This window comes from Cornus florida, unplaced genomic scaffold (assembly GCF_030987335.1).
Source record: "Cornus florida cultivar Cherokee Brave unplaced genomic scaffold, ASM3098733v1 CherokeeBrave_3.0.0_Hap2_Chr07, whole genome shotgun sequence".
Lineage (NCBI taxonomy): Eukaryota > Viridiplantae > Streptophyta > Magnoliopsida > Cornales > Cornaceae > Cornus > Cornus florida.
The window spans coordinates 28,240,824-28,256,853 of record NW_026775577.1 but is presented as its reverse complement, the minus strand read 5'-3'; the positions used below and the strand labels follow the sequence as shown (position 1 = coordinate 28,256,853).

The 16,030-nt window shown below is 34.9% G+C and overlaps 1 protein-coding gene across 4 annotated transcripts; it reads right to left on the bottom strand.

The window, feature by feature from the left end:
* Positions 1 to 6,864: 6,864 nt before the first annotated feature.
* On the bottom strand, positions 6,865 to 15,252 carry LOC132266892 (uncharacterized). Of its 4 annotated transcripts, none has more exons than XM_059767901.1 (13): positions 14,872 to 15,251; positions 12,478 to 12,516; positions 12,187 to 12,335; positions 11,918 to 11,993; positions 11,053 to 11,353; positions 10,851 to 10,960; positions 10,707 to 10,754; positions 10,414 to 10,617; positions 10,018 to 10,119; positions 9,745 to 9,875; positions 9,372 to 9,510; positions 7,358 to 7,486; positions 6,865 to 7,253 (listed from the first exon to the last, which is right to left on the bottom strand). In XM_059767901.1, exons 1-13 carry the CDS (start codon positions 15,066 to 15,068, stop codon positions 7,229 to 7,231), a joined length of 1,650 nt encoding a protein of 549 aa, XP_059623884.1. In that variant the 5' UTR covers positions 15,069 to 15,251; the 3' UTR covers positions 6,865 to 7,228. The 4 variants fall into 4 exon arrangements, with proteins under 4 accessions (XP_059623884.1, XP_059623882.1, XP_059623885.1 ...); XM_059767899.1 differs by having other exon boundaries at positions 7,358 to 7,489; positions 14,872 to 15,249; XM_059767902.1 differs by lacking the exon at positions 6,865 to 7,253 and having other exon boundaries at positions 7,357 to 7,489; positions 9,369 to 9,510; positions 14,872 to 15,252.
* Positions 15,253 to 16,030: the final 778 nt, after the last annotated feature.

Here is a 16,030-nt window from a genome sequence, read left to right as displayed (position 1 = left end):
AGCCGTGTAGAAACAGTTAAGCAGCTGTTCATAGAGCTCCTTTATGGGAATGGCATGCTTGTCCCATGGATCTCAACCTAATATTGAAACATATTTGTAATCAATAAATAGGTAGCTGTATATAGATATATATATACATCATCATTGGAGTCTATTATAATTTTTATTTTTTCTGAAATATAGTTAAGAGTTATGATACAGAGTTCAATAGTTAAACAATTACGATTAATTTTATAAGAGTAAGAGCTCACGTCATAAAATCAGTCGGAGTTTTCCTATGTCCGACTCTAAATCATTTTTCTATTTAGTATCGCTTCAGCCAAATACCAATTTGACTTGGCCAAGTCGCTAAGCGCGTGTTTATATATAAATAAATGAATAATGATATTCGGCTCTCATTTTATTTTTACAATTTCAATTATAGGAGTAATATATATTTGCATTTGAGAGAGGCTAGGGCAAGTAAAACACTTTTCCTACTCACATTAAGCAGTAAAATCGAATGATATGTTCGTGAAGCGGTCGGGTCAGCATGAAATTAATCAATTCTTTGTCGACACGTATCCATTGAGTCTATTATAATTTTCATTTTCTCCAAAAATATAATTAGGAGTCACATACAGAGTTCAATAGTCAAACAATTATGACTGATTTTCATAAAATTAGTCGAAATTTTCCTATGTTCGACTCTAAATCATTTTCCTATCAATTGCACTTCGTATCACTTCAGCTAGATACTAATTTGACTTGGCCGAGTCGCTAAGTACCTGTTTATATATAAATAAATGAATAATGATATTCTGTTCGATTTTGTTTTGACAATTTCAATTATAGGAGTTATATATATATATATATATATATATATATATATATATATATTTGCATTTGAGATGAGGTTAGGGTAAGTGCTCAAATAACACTTTTCCTTCACCACTTATCCTAAATAATTAGTAAAACACCAGACGAATTAAAGTGTAAAGCACAACTTATTTTATATGAAGTTACATCTTAACAAACGAAAAGTACATCAACTTTATCAAAATTCAATTGAGTGGGAAAAATTGGTACTTCTACTAAATGCTCAATTACTTGTGGCTCTAAATGCTATATTTACATTTTTGCTCAGACAAACTCTCTAAATTCTTGAATTATTATCTACTTGGCTTCAACTTTGCATATTGCATAAGAATTTTTATATATCAATGTGTGGTACACATTTCAATGTGTAATCAAAATTCAACATTCTTTGGTACTTAAAAAGTCTAGCGTTTATATGGAATCATACATAGCATGTAATATTGTGTGTGTGTGTGTGGATAAAACATATGAATGCACACTTCTCTAAACACACGAAAGAGACTAAATTCTAGGATTCCTCCTTGGGACATACTTGTAGCATGTGACTATGTGAGACAACATGTAACTGCTCGCAGTTATATCTCAACCTCTTTCTGTATATTATTGGATTCATATGAAAGTTACTGGCCTTTCACGGGTCACCGTGATCATTAATGGAGCACACGTTGATCGGAAGCAACGAGAGTTTAACATGTGAGAGATCATGTTCTATTAAGGTTTTTTTTCTCTTTATCAATTTGGTAACTTTGACATGAGACACGTAGAGTTACAAATCAAAACTACTAAAACATTTCATTCTTCTCTTTACCAGTCTCGAAACATTGACCTCAAACTTTAAGTTAAGAATCAACCGATTTTTCTATCCAGCTTGACATTCGTAATAATGATCGAAACGGAAGAGAAATGTACATTTTTCTGATTGAGTGCTATTTTTTTTTTTTGGGTAATTTTTTAGTGCAATTTTGGATTGCCCTAATTTGTATTCTATAGTTGAAGATTGGATTAAAATATTGTTAGACATTGCTATTTGTCCTTGTAATTAGTTAATTAAAGATTGCTAATTAGGACTAACGGTTACTTATTCAAACTAATCACGTGATTGAAACACTGACAACCAAATATAGAATAACCATATTTGTTCTTTAAATTTCTATAGATTCTATGGAACTTAATGTATTGACTTTGATCCAAAGGGGGTTAACATGTGATATGGCCTTAAAATTCGCTCTCAACATTAGAAAAATAAAAATATTAGGGCTATACATATATATTCTAATCATTTGGCCTCTAAGATATAAGAGAGGTCAACGATTTGATTGCTAAGTAAATTTTTATAAGGTCACACTCCTTGTCACTATTTTATATATAGTATATAACTTGCAAATCAACTTCCTTGTTAAGTAAATACACTAATTTGGAGAGAGACAACTTCCTTGTTAAGTTAAATGCACTAATTTGGAGAGGGAGAGAGAGAGAGTGCGTGTGTGTGTGTGTGTGTGTGCGCGCGTGTGTGTGTGTGAGAGAGAGAGAGAGAGAGACGTTCGACTTCAGAAATTTGCATGGACCACGTGTACCATTGAAACTTGTTAAGCAAATAGCCAAATTTCAGCTTCTTTCCTAGGGAGGTTTTGGAGGGAGGGGGAGAGGGAGAGAGAGAGAGAGAGAGAGATTTGTATGATTTTCTGACGATGTGTGTGTGTGTGAGAGAGAGAGAGAGAGAGAGATTTGTTTTATTTTCTGAGCAAGTATGGACCAATTTGAATATATGGTCACATGCATTAGTAGCTACAAAAGTCTATGAAAGGTCAACAATGGTTGTGCAAATGTGAAACCAGTGGGACACCTCCAATGGAGGGTTGGATGTTGTCCATGGAAAAACCACACACACGCGTATACATATATATAATGTAGAGAATTAGACTAGAGAGAGAGATGCCATTAAATTTGTAGGACTTATTGAGTACATGAACCAAAGTAACATATATGGTCACTAAATCAGATTGAAAGCTACATTTTAAGTATATGAAAGGTCACCAAATTTATTGTTCATGTGTGCAACCAATTAGGCAAACACAAAACACACGAGATTGAATTATACCAATGTCCATGTCCATATACGGATCTACTAGGAAATTAATTAATCGAAAATGGTGGACCATATATATATGTGTGTGTGTGTGTGTGTGTGACATGAAAATCACCAAATTGATCCTCTACAAAATCCAAGCTAGTGGGCAACATTGCTTGCTTGTCTAATTGTCTTCTTCAAGCCTGCATATATGTTCCCCTAAACACTGATTAGTCAACCAATCAGTTCTTCAACCATTGGGCTCAATGTTTGTGATACTAATATTGTGTCCTCAATATATATATGTGTGTGTGTGTGTGTGTGTGTGTATATAGTGGCCAATGTTAATGAATTAATACTTGTATGATATGTTACTTCTCATAATAAATTAGTTTAGGTGACATTAAACAATCACACGGGCATTAATCAGAATGATGGATGACAAAATTTGAGTCATCAAAAAAGAAAAATCAGATTAGCTAGATGTGATTTTGTTTGGGATATTGATTTATTGATGTGTCACTTTCTCCTAGAAAGCAACATTAGGGTTTGTTTTATTTGCAGGAAAAAAAAAAAATAGAGTTAGGGTTTGTTTAGTTTTTTTATATAGTTTTCAACAATCCTGAAAACAAATAAATATCTTTGGAGATAATTTCAATTCCATATGATAACAGAAACTTTATTTATTTATTATTTTAAACTTAACCTGTGGTACCAAGATGTCATGGGTTAAGTACTCTTGTGCGAGTATTCTCGGGAATACCGATAATGTGTTTGTAAATACTTAACCTATATTATCTTGATGTCACCTCTTATTAGAAAAAATATTCAGTATACGTATATAGTAATCTGGAGTAATAAATAGTTATTATTATTTTTTAATAATAATAAATAATTATTTATAATTAGTCGGAATACTACATTGTCGTCGATACTCTAAATAGTCCCATAACAGTATGATCAGACAAAAATTATATCAACACGAACACTTAGATCAACTTTAAATTTGCGTACAGAAGTTTTTCTTGCAATAGCTATCCTCAAAGATATATATATTCAAATTCATTTAGATGATGCATATGAATGAAACAGTGACATCACAGTGATGTGTGTGTGTGAGAGAGAGAGAGAGTGATTAATTAACTTACTTAAACAAGTTACAATATATAATATATTAAACAAAAAATCTAACTTTAATTAGTCTGGGACAGAAAAAGAAACCGTATTTTGCTTAACATTGATTATGACTATAATAATATTATATAATGCGTATAAAAGTGATTTTAAGATGGGAAAGCATGCTTATTGAGAATAAAATCATTTTGTAGCATAGATATCTAACACATATTTATATATATACATCTTATTTAATACACTTTTGGCCTAAAGATTTGCATACAATAAGCTTTAAATAATCCAAGAAAGAAACACCATCCCATGTGCTCCATCAACCTTATAATAATTAACAAAGAGGAAATAAAAACTAGTGAAATAGGATTGTAGGAATAATGGGTCGTTAAAACCTAACATAGGTGGTTTTAGAAGAAATGGATAGGGGACTCATTGCTTCATTGTTTATACTCAATTGAATAAAAGCTATATCATTACTTAATTCTTTAGCCTTGCAGGTGCTAAAGAAGGTAATTGAGTGATAAAAGTTATGCAATTAAAAGTTTATACGGTGACAGAATAGTTAAGTTATTCTATTGTGATCTAAAGGTTACAAATTTGAAATCGAATACAATCTCTCCATACAGATGTAAGATTGCATACAGCTGGCCTTTTTTAGATCTTGCAATAATCGAAGTTTCGTACACTGAGCTAGCTTTATTAAAAGTTCATATTATAATACTGTAGTACAAATGAAAAGATTATATCGTGATGGATTGGTAATGTTATTCTATTGTGACGTACAGGTCACGGGTTCAAAATCGAAAACATGCAATCTCCCCAAGGTTGCAATAGACGAAACTTCGTGCACTAAGCTAACCCTATTAAAAGTTCATATTATAGTATTGCAGTACGCAATCAAAGTAGTCTATTGTGACCTAGAAGTCACAAGTTCAAAATCGAAAACAGTTTCTTCGTGTAAATATAAGGTTGGGTACATCTAACCTTTCCCAGATCCTGCAATAACCGAAACTTCGTGCACTGAACTAGCCCTATTAAAAGTTCATATTATAGTATTGTAGTTGTCAAAATAAAAAATTTGTGACACCATCTAATTAACATCAATAGCCTAAGATTTGGGATGCAATATTAGGGGCACATTATGCTAGCATTCCACTATGAATTATAAAGTAAGTTTAAAGCAAAATAAGCATCACCATTCGTGTAGTAATCGAGCTTTTGATTAATAATGTTGCTCTACCTAGGTAGGTCTAACCTAAAGTGTGACAATGAGGTTCGGGTTTAAGGGGAGGGTCAATATCGATCGATCAATCCCTCTACGTCGTAGCCGGTCGCTATCGGATCGAAAAAAGAAAAAGAACGAAAAAAAATTTGGAAACTTAGGTTAAAGGTAGAAAATGGGCATCTCTTTCTTTCTGAACCATGCGTGTGATATGGATGGAATAAAGTGAGAATTTTAGATGCAAGTTTTGATCTCACTTTGCTTTAGGAGAGAGTCCAGAATACTAGTCCCGTGTGCTGCACGGGATACTAAAGTTGATGCAAAGTTGAAGCCTAGGGAAAAGGTATAGAAATATATATAGATGATACATATCTGTCTATAGCAACTTGGACACACTTATCATGGGCTTTTTTTTTGTGCTTTTAGGTGTGTATTAACTTTCTTTTCACTCCTTGCTTAAAATAATAATCGTGTATTAGTTTCTCTTTGAAGATACTTGGTTTAACGTGTGAACGTTTGTTCGCTAAGTCAAAATTTTAGGTTATTAAGTAGTGCTATATATATCATTCGATATAGGACACCTCTAACATTCTCTCTCGCCGGAACTCGCAATACCCTGATTGCGGTCGGGCCACCCTGCCTATCCAAGGTGACAACCTAGACTCTTTCGAGCCATGCGTTTAGCGTGACACCGAATTAAGAATTGAGTCTGATTCTAATACAAATTGACATATGACAAAAAATTGACCCATGTGAAACATAGGCCTATTCATGGAATTGGTTATTTTTTCTTAACAAATTGGAGAATGGTTGGAAATCATTTAGGGTCACAAAGTATATGTTGAGATGATTGAAGTATTGGTATTTGTCATGTCATAGGACACTGTGTTTACATTTGCTTCTAGTGGTATGATTTTAGTCACTGTGACTTTCTTATCAGACTTGTGATAGATAATGATGTTTGAAGATTATCCTTTACTCCATAATGGTCACAATGTGCCCACTAGAACAAGATTTTAATTCCTATGATACAAAAAATAAAAAAGGGGCCAAAATAAAAATCTAGAAAAACCATATAGCTTGTTTTGAGGTGACAATCATCCGGAATTTTTTTTTTTTCGTGGGCTAGAAGTTCAAGTGAACAGGCCTGCGCACACACCTATCAGTTCAAACACTTGACCTCTCCTTTGGGCTCATTGGTGGCAAACATCAGCGTTAAGAATAAGAATATATATGTCGCCTGTTTTGGGGGAAACTAAATCAAAAGGGTGCTAAAATCTAAGAAAAAACATTCAAGCGTTAGTTCTCTCCATGCCCACACTACGGTTATCTACACACTGCTATTTGTTTTTCTGCCAATGTTAATGAAGGATTAAGGATTATTAGTTATAGACATCAGTTCAAATGAGAAATTATTAGGTCGTTCAAGACCATTTGGTCTCAGCCAAACATGATCCCGACCAATCACACAATTTGCCATGCAACCAAACTGCCCGTTCATAAAGCTTGTTTGGAGGATCTCCGTATTAAAAATCCTCTCTACCGTTGTTCTGCTAGTGCAAGAAGCTATAAAGCGTAAGAAAACTTTTCCGAGGAAGAAGCCCAAAAAAATATTATAATCTGTCTGTTCAATCCAAACAATGCATTGAATTCTCCATGTATATGCACCACTTTGCGGGGTATTGTGGGTAAATCAACCCCTACTTCAAGCAGGCAATGCCAATAACATTGAATCACTGGGTACATATTTATACTACATACAACTAAAGTTGACGATCAACATGTTTGAGCAAAAGAACAGAACATAACTCATTCTACAAGACTGTCCAACTCCATCTCCCTTCAAACTCTCAGGCCATAAGAGATTGAAGCAAAAGCTGCTAGATTATCCAGAGCTACTTAAGTTACCCACACTTGTTATCCTCAATACAAAAAGCTGCAATATCATTTCAATACCGTGAACGGCTTCTAACCCTGCAACATTATTAGCTCCATCATCAGTCCCAAGGAATCACAGAAGTCACAATCCCTGAGCCAACCCCTCCTCTCCCCCGAAAAGATAAAAGAAAAAGAATCACCTGGGGGAGCGGGAGACAGAACGAGAGTGAGAGCGGGAAGGAGACTGAGAGCGGGACCAAGACCGCGATCGTGAACGAGAATAATATCTTCGAGATGTGCCTCTGCTTGGACTCCTGCTGCGCCTGTATCTTCTATAGTAGAGTGTTGTATTACCCCAGTAAAAAGAAAATTTGTGAGTTTACATATATAAACTTCACCAGGAGCGACAATCAAACAGGACACAAATAAAATTTCATTCAAACCAAAAAAGTAACATTATGGAAGCGACCTATGTGAACTCAACAAAAATCAGATTTTGCTCCCAAAGAATTAAATAAATATATATACATATATACACACACACATACTAAGATTGTAATTTGATCATGAACACATGCAAAGTGAAATTTGATTTACAGGCATGCAGACAGCACGTCCAAGAACACATGGAAGAGACCTTCTATGTGGACTCAGACCTTAACAAAATGTGGCAACTGAATGCCATATGAGACTTGGATCAAACTCAAATAAAAGGATACAAACCAAACCAAAGCACGAAGCAAATAAAGAATGCACAAAATAGCATAAGATGAAACTTGTTATCTGGTTGATATCATTAAAGGACCCCTCTTCCACCTACTTTCCTCTTCCCCTTTTATGTATGTGTGTGTGTTAAAGCATCAAGGTTTATAGTTACACAAGCTGCAGGTAGAGTCCAGCGCAATACTTCATCAAGATGTCTTTCCTGCAAAAGCTCTTTTCAAACTTGACTCCGTTCTTTCAGATGTCACATCTTCACATAATATAAAATTTTGTTGTCCAATTGAAGAAGATGCGCAGGAACATTAGAAGAAAATGCAATTTTTTAAATGTGACACTTCTACAAGTTTAAAGCAAAGACAAGCTAGTCTTCTACATGTCAAGTGAATTATCGAAATAAATTAAACTGAATTAACAGAAGACAATAATTAAATTATTGAATCAGCTCATAAAGACAGGAAGATCTCGAAAGGGTGGGAAACATCATGAGAAAGAAAGGGGAAGAAGATTTAATGTGCATGATATGAACAAAGTGAACAGAAAATTAACCAAGAAGGTTGTGATAATTATGCAACAATAGTGAAAAAGCGTAGTTCAAATCCATTTCTGTCACAAGATCATCAAAGGTGAATAGCCTCATGCTGAAGAATCGAGAAGCAAAAAAACAAATGTGAAACAGAAAGTTAACCAAGAAGATCATAATAATTAACACAAACAACAGAGTTCAAATCAGTTAAGGTGGGAACACGAATTTATCAAGCATATAGTTGCTCATATTACTTTTCCAAAACAGAGACATTGCATGCAAAATTTGTAAACCTCCAGCAATAGGGATAACCATTTCTTGAACTATTGGGCACAACAATTACTTGACATTTATAGTTTTCTTTTTGTAGTTTCTTCTTTTTGTGTGTGGTGGGGGGTGGGTTTGGGCTGGGGAGGTAGTAAACATTAACTTTAGCACGAGTTCAATTTTAAGAAAATTATATCCTAGCATTCAGACATATGTCAAATCCAAATAGTTGACAAGACTGACGATCTCAACTTTTTTTTTTTGATAAATAAGACTGACACGCTAGTTAACATTCTCCGAACAAAATGTATATAACACTCTAAAGGACTACCTTATTAGAAACATGAAATTCAGTCCACCAAGCAATAAGGATGTTCAACTTAACATTTGACAAATAATCCTTACCCAACTACTTGTGAGTAATATGAATCAGGCACTCAGACTGAAGATATAAATGACTTCAAAAGGAAAAGGAATAATCAAAAAACAATTAGATGATACAGTGAAAGTACTTCAAGAAAATACATGTCATCTTTGTGCCTATAACCTTCGAATAACAATCACATGTCAAAACACTCATCTAAATTTAGCAATAACACGAGCAGCATACCGAACATCGCTGTCCACGTTGTAACAAAACAATCACCGTACAATTAAAAATTGCAACATGAAACCATAATGAGCACAGGATTATTTACCACCTTGGAGGAGATCGACTGTAGCTGCCACTGCGGCTGTGGCGCCTATGTCGACTTAATCGGCTTGTTTCTGCAAGTTTTTCAAGCCTGTGCCGCTCCTGTTCTCGTTTCTTAGCCATTTCAATAGCCGTATCTTTTTTAACTGTAGACGTAACCAGAAAGCCACAATGAATATCCAAAAGACAGAAGATGCACCCATTATATGTCAAACTGTAGAAATAATCAGTGAGGACACGATGAATATCCAAAAATCAGAAAATGATGCACCCATTATATGGCAAAGCAACAAAAAGTGTCCCTGTCAACCTCCAACACCTTACGGCAACAATTGGATGAGCTGATTTACAACTAAAATGAAGAGAAATTAGAAACAAACTTTGTTTGTTTAATTGCTTGCTCATGATCCGCTTAAGTCGCTCTTGAGGTGTTTCTTTCTTCTCCCCTTGTTGTTTAGAGAGGCCTATACTGCTGGTCGACTTACTTAACTTTGCTAATGCTGAGGACGTACTGCCAAGGTAATAAAGAAAATAAATGAGCAAAAGATAACGATAAAGATCGCCACCATCCTCGCATTCATATCCAACGAGTTAGCTATGACAAAAGTAAATGATGTAGATAATAGACATTTAACTCAAATTTCTTGAGTTACCTCACTGATGCTTTCAACAATTTAGTGTTCTTTTCCTTGTCAAGGGATACACCAGAAGCAGGATCAACATGCAGAGCCTCAAGTATGCGACCAGATGATGGCCTGCAGAAAAGTATAAGCATTAGAGATAACATTTCAATACTTGCAGTCAACAGGGATGCATTTATACATAAGAGTCCAATCTGGGGGAAACAAAAGCTTCAGGAAGGAAGCTTCCTTCCCTCTCCCTCTCCCTCTCCCTCTCCCTCTCCCTCTCAGCAGTTATGGAGATAACCTAAGCCGGATTTATTCTAAACCACAAAAGTTTGCCTCAGGTAACAAAATGGAGGATAAGCTGCAGCAGAGTAAAGACTGTCCAATCTATCTTTGCAAGAATTAAAGGTCGAGTGCCCCGACCGGTTCAAAATATCAGCTTGGGACGGAGGAGATGATGGTGGAGAGAATCCTTCGCGCTTTGGATCATTCCCTTCAGCAGAGCCCCCAAATTCAGTAATATACTCTATCTTAGATGCCTTTGATTTGCTTCGATGCATATTATCCGAATTAACACCACGAGAATAGCGCCTTGAGTGTGACGGCGACCGTGACCTTGATCTTGATCTGCAAATGTAAAACAACATTCACAAAGATATACCGAGAACCCTTTCACTATAAGAACTCCACAGATAGATTATGTGAACATAGCACACCTTCTAGAACGAGAATAAGCTTCATACGTTGGACTTCGCCTAGGCTCCCTGAAAATATTACAGAGCAACAGGAGGTCTATATGATTTTTGATTCCTATATGATTCCACAATTAAATGCAAAAATATAACAACTCTTCTATTTACCGGTAAGGATCATGCTGAAGCACACGAGTCCCAGTAATCCGTGCAGCTTCTCTTTCCCTTTCTCTTTCTATCTGAGAAGCCTTCCTCCTTTCCTTGCGACTAAGCTTCCTCTGCAAAAGTTGAAGTTACTCAGAGAGCAGTTCATATCTAATTGCACACTCCAAATAACCATGCTTCCGACCAGCAAATGTAACAAACTTACAATTGAAGGATCCCCTTTCACCACTTCTTTTTGCCTCCTTTCCTCCTCTTTAGCTTTTTTATCCATGTAAACAAGCCAGCCATACCTCTTGACTCCAAATTCTTTTGCAATTGTTTCCATCGCTTCATCATTGCTATCATCACTGTTAAAATCCTCATCGTCGTCATCTTCATCGTCGTCATCCTCATCATTGTCATCACCATCTGAATAATGTGTTTCCTCTTTTCCGTCCCCATCATAAGAAAAACCCACCTGCGAATATGAACCTTTGTTTGCCGGAGGCTGAGCCGGATGATGAGATCTGCCAAATATACAAAGAACAAGATACTAAATTGAAGTTACTCTTTACACACGCACACAAAAGAAAAAGAAAAAATAAATAAATAAACCTATGTTAAACATGCTACATGGAAGTTAAATAAAATTATCCGTATCTTCGCAAACTAATACAAATACAAAAACATGATAAATAGTAAAACAAGGTTTTACTACTGGAGAAACATAAACCACAAACATAAACCACGAAAGCTGCCACTCCACATTGCAAATCAAACCAAAGAGAGGCACTATTAGGCCCTATGAAGAAAATGAAAAAAGAGAAATAAAAAATAAATAAAATTAAACAGCTTTGTTTGTACATACAATGGTCTAGATTAACGGCTTTGCTTGAACATAAAATGGTCTAAATTTTTTTCTTACAGTGGTCTATATTAAAACTTTTTTACAGCCTACTCTCATAAATTATTCTATACAATGGATTTTTTGTTTGCATGTCCTTGCACTTCTAGAACTCGTTATTAATTACGGATAAATAGCTACATACCAAATAAACAAATAGAGTTAACTGAAACAAAAAAACTCAAACCTGTCTGATCCAAATGGAGTGGCAATCTTTGCCTCCATCTCTTGATTGACATGTTGCAAACCCTCCTCATCAGCAACTGTTAGTAGAAAAACCTTAGCTTGTAACAGTAATATTAAAAAAGTTTCCTCGCCATAACAGTGACTCCAAAGAAATATGAATGATCATTGCCACAGATTGCCTTGTCATAAAATGGAAGACATATAAAGGAGAATATGTAATGAAAATGTTCACAAATTCAACACATGACCATAAAACAAAGAAGTACCGACATCCTCTACGCCGATGCTTAATTAAATCCCGATAACGCTCAAAATTAACAAACTCTTCTAATTCTTCTTCTTCCTCTGTTTTTTCTAGGACCCGAAAACGTCGGGATTCAGAATCGCGAATGAAATCAAGAAGAGCACGGCCATCAAATCTGCTCAGGTTAAAGATATTTAGTATGGCAGTTGAACACAGAACAGACCCTGACCAGTCTTTCAAAAGAAAAAAATGAAAAAACGAAAAGGAAAGAACCAACCCGCCCCCCCCCCCCCCCCCCCAAAAAAAAATAATGTTACCTGTCAATCAAAATATTTTGTTTCCCATTCCAAGGTATCCTGAGATAGAGACAAATATCAGCGCAAGTCAAGATGAAACATAGATTTTCAACCATTACGTCAATTGAAAAAATGAAGTAGGAACTTTCCAATTTATTAGAAAGTACAGAATACATAACTCATATATAGTTTCTAAATTCTACTTCAAAACTTACCTATGACTTTTGAGCACTCTTCTATATACACTACTTGTCAAAAGAAAAAATATATACGGAGTATTATCTATGGCTTATTAGCATATATTGGGATAGTGCTAGTGAAACCTCTCGGGCTCCGTTCAGTAGGAAGGAAAAAAATTGAATAGAAGGGAGAGAAGAAAGGATGACTGAGACATCCCTAGGGACGACATGAAGTGTTTCCCTCTTTTTGTTCAGTTGGATGGAAGAGAATAGAAAAAACTGACAATTAATTTGATATAATTTTTTTAGTTATTTTTACCATTAAACCCATCCCTTTATTTATGGGATTTATTAAATATTTATGATGGGTGATGTAGTAATTTAAAACTTCTATAATAGGCTCACTTGTTTCTCTCCTATCTTCCGCCCATATTTGGGTGGATGAAAATTTCTGAAAGATGAAGGATGACTCATCCTTGCTATTATCCTTTCTTCCCTTATATCATCTCTACCGAACGAAGAAAATTTGTTCTTTCCTTTCTATTTTCCGTCCACCCCTCTTCTTTCCTTCCTACCGAACATAGCATTGGTGCATTCCTTTACATTTGAACCAATGGAGTTGGAGACAAAGGAAATAAAAAGAGTATCTAATGTTTATACTAAAAAAAAAAAAAATTAAATAAAAGAAAAAAGAAAAAAAGAGAGGGTATAATCCCTTAAAACGGTGTGTTGGAAGGATTGGAAAGAAAGGATATGAGAGTAAGCGATTACCCATTTGGCCACTATTTATGTAATAATTGAATTCCTGTTTTAACTTACCACTTGCAGAATTTTATACTCTTTTTCTTTGTTTTCTAATCTTTTTCAACTATGATAAATGTTACCACTATCCTTTCCTTTCTCAACCCACTTAGTTATAAAAGGTTGACATTGTCATCTTCTTCCCTTTCTTTCCCATGACTAGACTATCAATCCCTTTCTTCCTCTCTTACTTACCTAAACGCATGTAGAGGTCAGGATCCTACAACTCCCTAAAATTGCATGACACCATTTGAAACTACTTTTTAATAGATCATGGTTGAAGAATGGTATGGGGTTAGCTTAGGATGGTGCTACAGTTTGACATTGGCATGGAAAGGAAAAACTCCTTTTCATCTATGACTAATCATTACTCGAGCTTCGCGTGAAGGGCCCAAAAGGTTCACCATATTGCACATGCATAAAGCTAAAGCTATAAGGAAACAATAAGATGTTCAATCTACTATGTTGACCCATCACACTCTCCATGCTCCAAATCTACGTATCCAAAAAATATACACACACAACTCATATATACACACACACAAATATAAAAATACATGATGCTTATTAAATGTAAGGAGTGGTAAAAAAATAAAAATATAATAAAAGCCACCTATAGAAAAAGAAAACAGCATTAACATCTCCAACATCTTATAATTCACCTCAATCATAACTAAAGCAAAACATTAAATCTAGGAAGTCTTTCCCCCGAATCCAAAGAAAACAGCAATCTTTGAAATATCCATTTCAACTTAGAACATGAACTTCTAGAACTTTAATAGAACACCCTGTTCATTTCCCTCTGTATGCAGCAGAATAAACAAAAATCTAGTGGGCATTTCCCAAACCCAAAGATCTCCCTTGTTGTCTCCTGAAACTCCTGAAAACACCATTGAACCGAGAAACAAAGAGAAAGTGGAATAAACAGTACTCCAAAAATCCCTGGACATGAATCAATGCAAAAGAAGATGATTGACCATCCATTACCCCACCCAACATGTTCATAATGCAACAACAATAAGATAAGATTACCAAATGCCCCATTCTTTTTGCTGCGCTCCCCTTTTTGAAAGCTCTAGAATTCCACTTTTCAATTTTTTCTTTGCCTCTTTTACATATGGCAGTGGATCAAAAACATTTTTTTTTTAAAAAAAAAAAAAAAAGTAATGTTGAACCCTATTAGATATCTCAATTTAATGTCAGCTTCTTATGTGACTTTAATTAAAGCATCACTCAATGCAAAAATCTCCTAATAATTTGTCAATTGACAACACAAGCAAAACACTTTAGAATTACGAAAACATTTCACGAAACCTGAAACTTATTTTCTTCCATTATTAAAAAATAAAAAATAAATAAAAAGAAGCTCCAAAATTAGAAATAATTTTCTGGGAAAAATTTTCTAGGGAAACAAAAGAAAGGAGAGAAATCTTACAGGCCTTGCTGATCTTCAGAGGCTTGGTAAAGGCCGTCGTCTCGATACATGCGGCAGCGAGATCCGGCGACCTGGATGGATTGCTGAGGATCGCCCCGCCGCTTGGCCAAAAAGACGGCTCGTCTCTGAGCTCTCTTCCGAGCCGCGTCCATCATGTCGTGGACCTTCCTCTCCGATCTCCTCGCTTCGTGCCACATGTTCTCTCTCTCTTTCTTCAATCGATTGCGTTCGGTGCAGAGTGATAGACGAAACCCTAACCCTAGATTTGTGTCTGATTGAAAACGGATTATGAAATGTTGATCACAGAATCGAAGATGGGAAAGGGATAAAAAGGGCAAATGACATATCAGTTACTGTCCGCGCGAATGTGTATCTATATATACTTACCCAAAAAAAAATACTACAGTATATACACATATATCACTCCCACGAGGCACTCCTTGTTTGACAAAGCCGACACATTTCACACACTCGAATCTAACACCTCTTCATCTTATATCCAGTGGGGCCATATTGCAATACGGCACGCCATAAATATGTTACGAGTCGAAGAGATTTGAATTTAATATAAACGGATTTAACTCATAAAAGAGTCGACACGGTTAATATTTACTTAATCGTGGTTAAGAGTTTTGAATATGACCCATATAATATATTACTGTTTAAACCCAATTATTATGAATAGTTAATGCATTTTAACATATACATTGTTTATATCTTATAATTTTTCTTTTTATTTTGAATTTTTTAATTAATTATGATAATTTTTTTTCTTTTATTATTTAATATTTAATGAAATATTAAATGTCTCGTTTTAATAAATAAGCCCTTAAACCGGTTAACAAGTTTACATGTTTAATAAACGAGTTGGGTTAGTATTGAGGATTCTTGACACAATTATTAAATAGGTTGGGTTTGGGTTTACCTATTTAGTATAATATTATTATATCGACACGATCCAAACATGAATTGTCACCCATATATATATATATATATATATATATATATATATATATAAATACAATAAGGCCCTGGGTTTTGTTTTTGTTGTTTTTATTTGTAGGCTATTACGGTATGGATTTTGGCAACAAAAACATATTGGTGCGGTCCTATATTGTTTTACACAAGGTTAAAACACTTTGTGAATAATGTCCCAAAA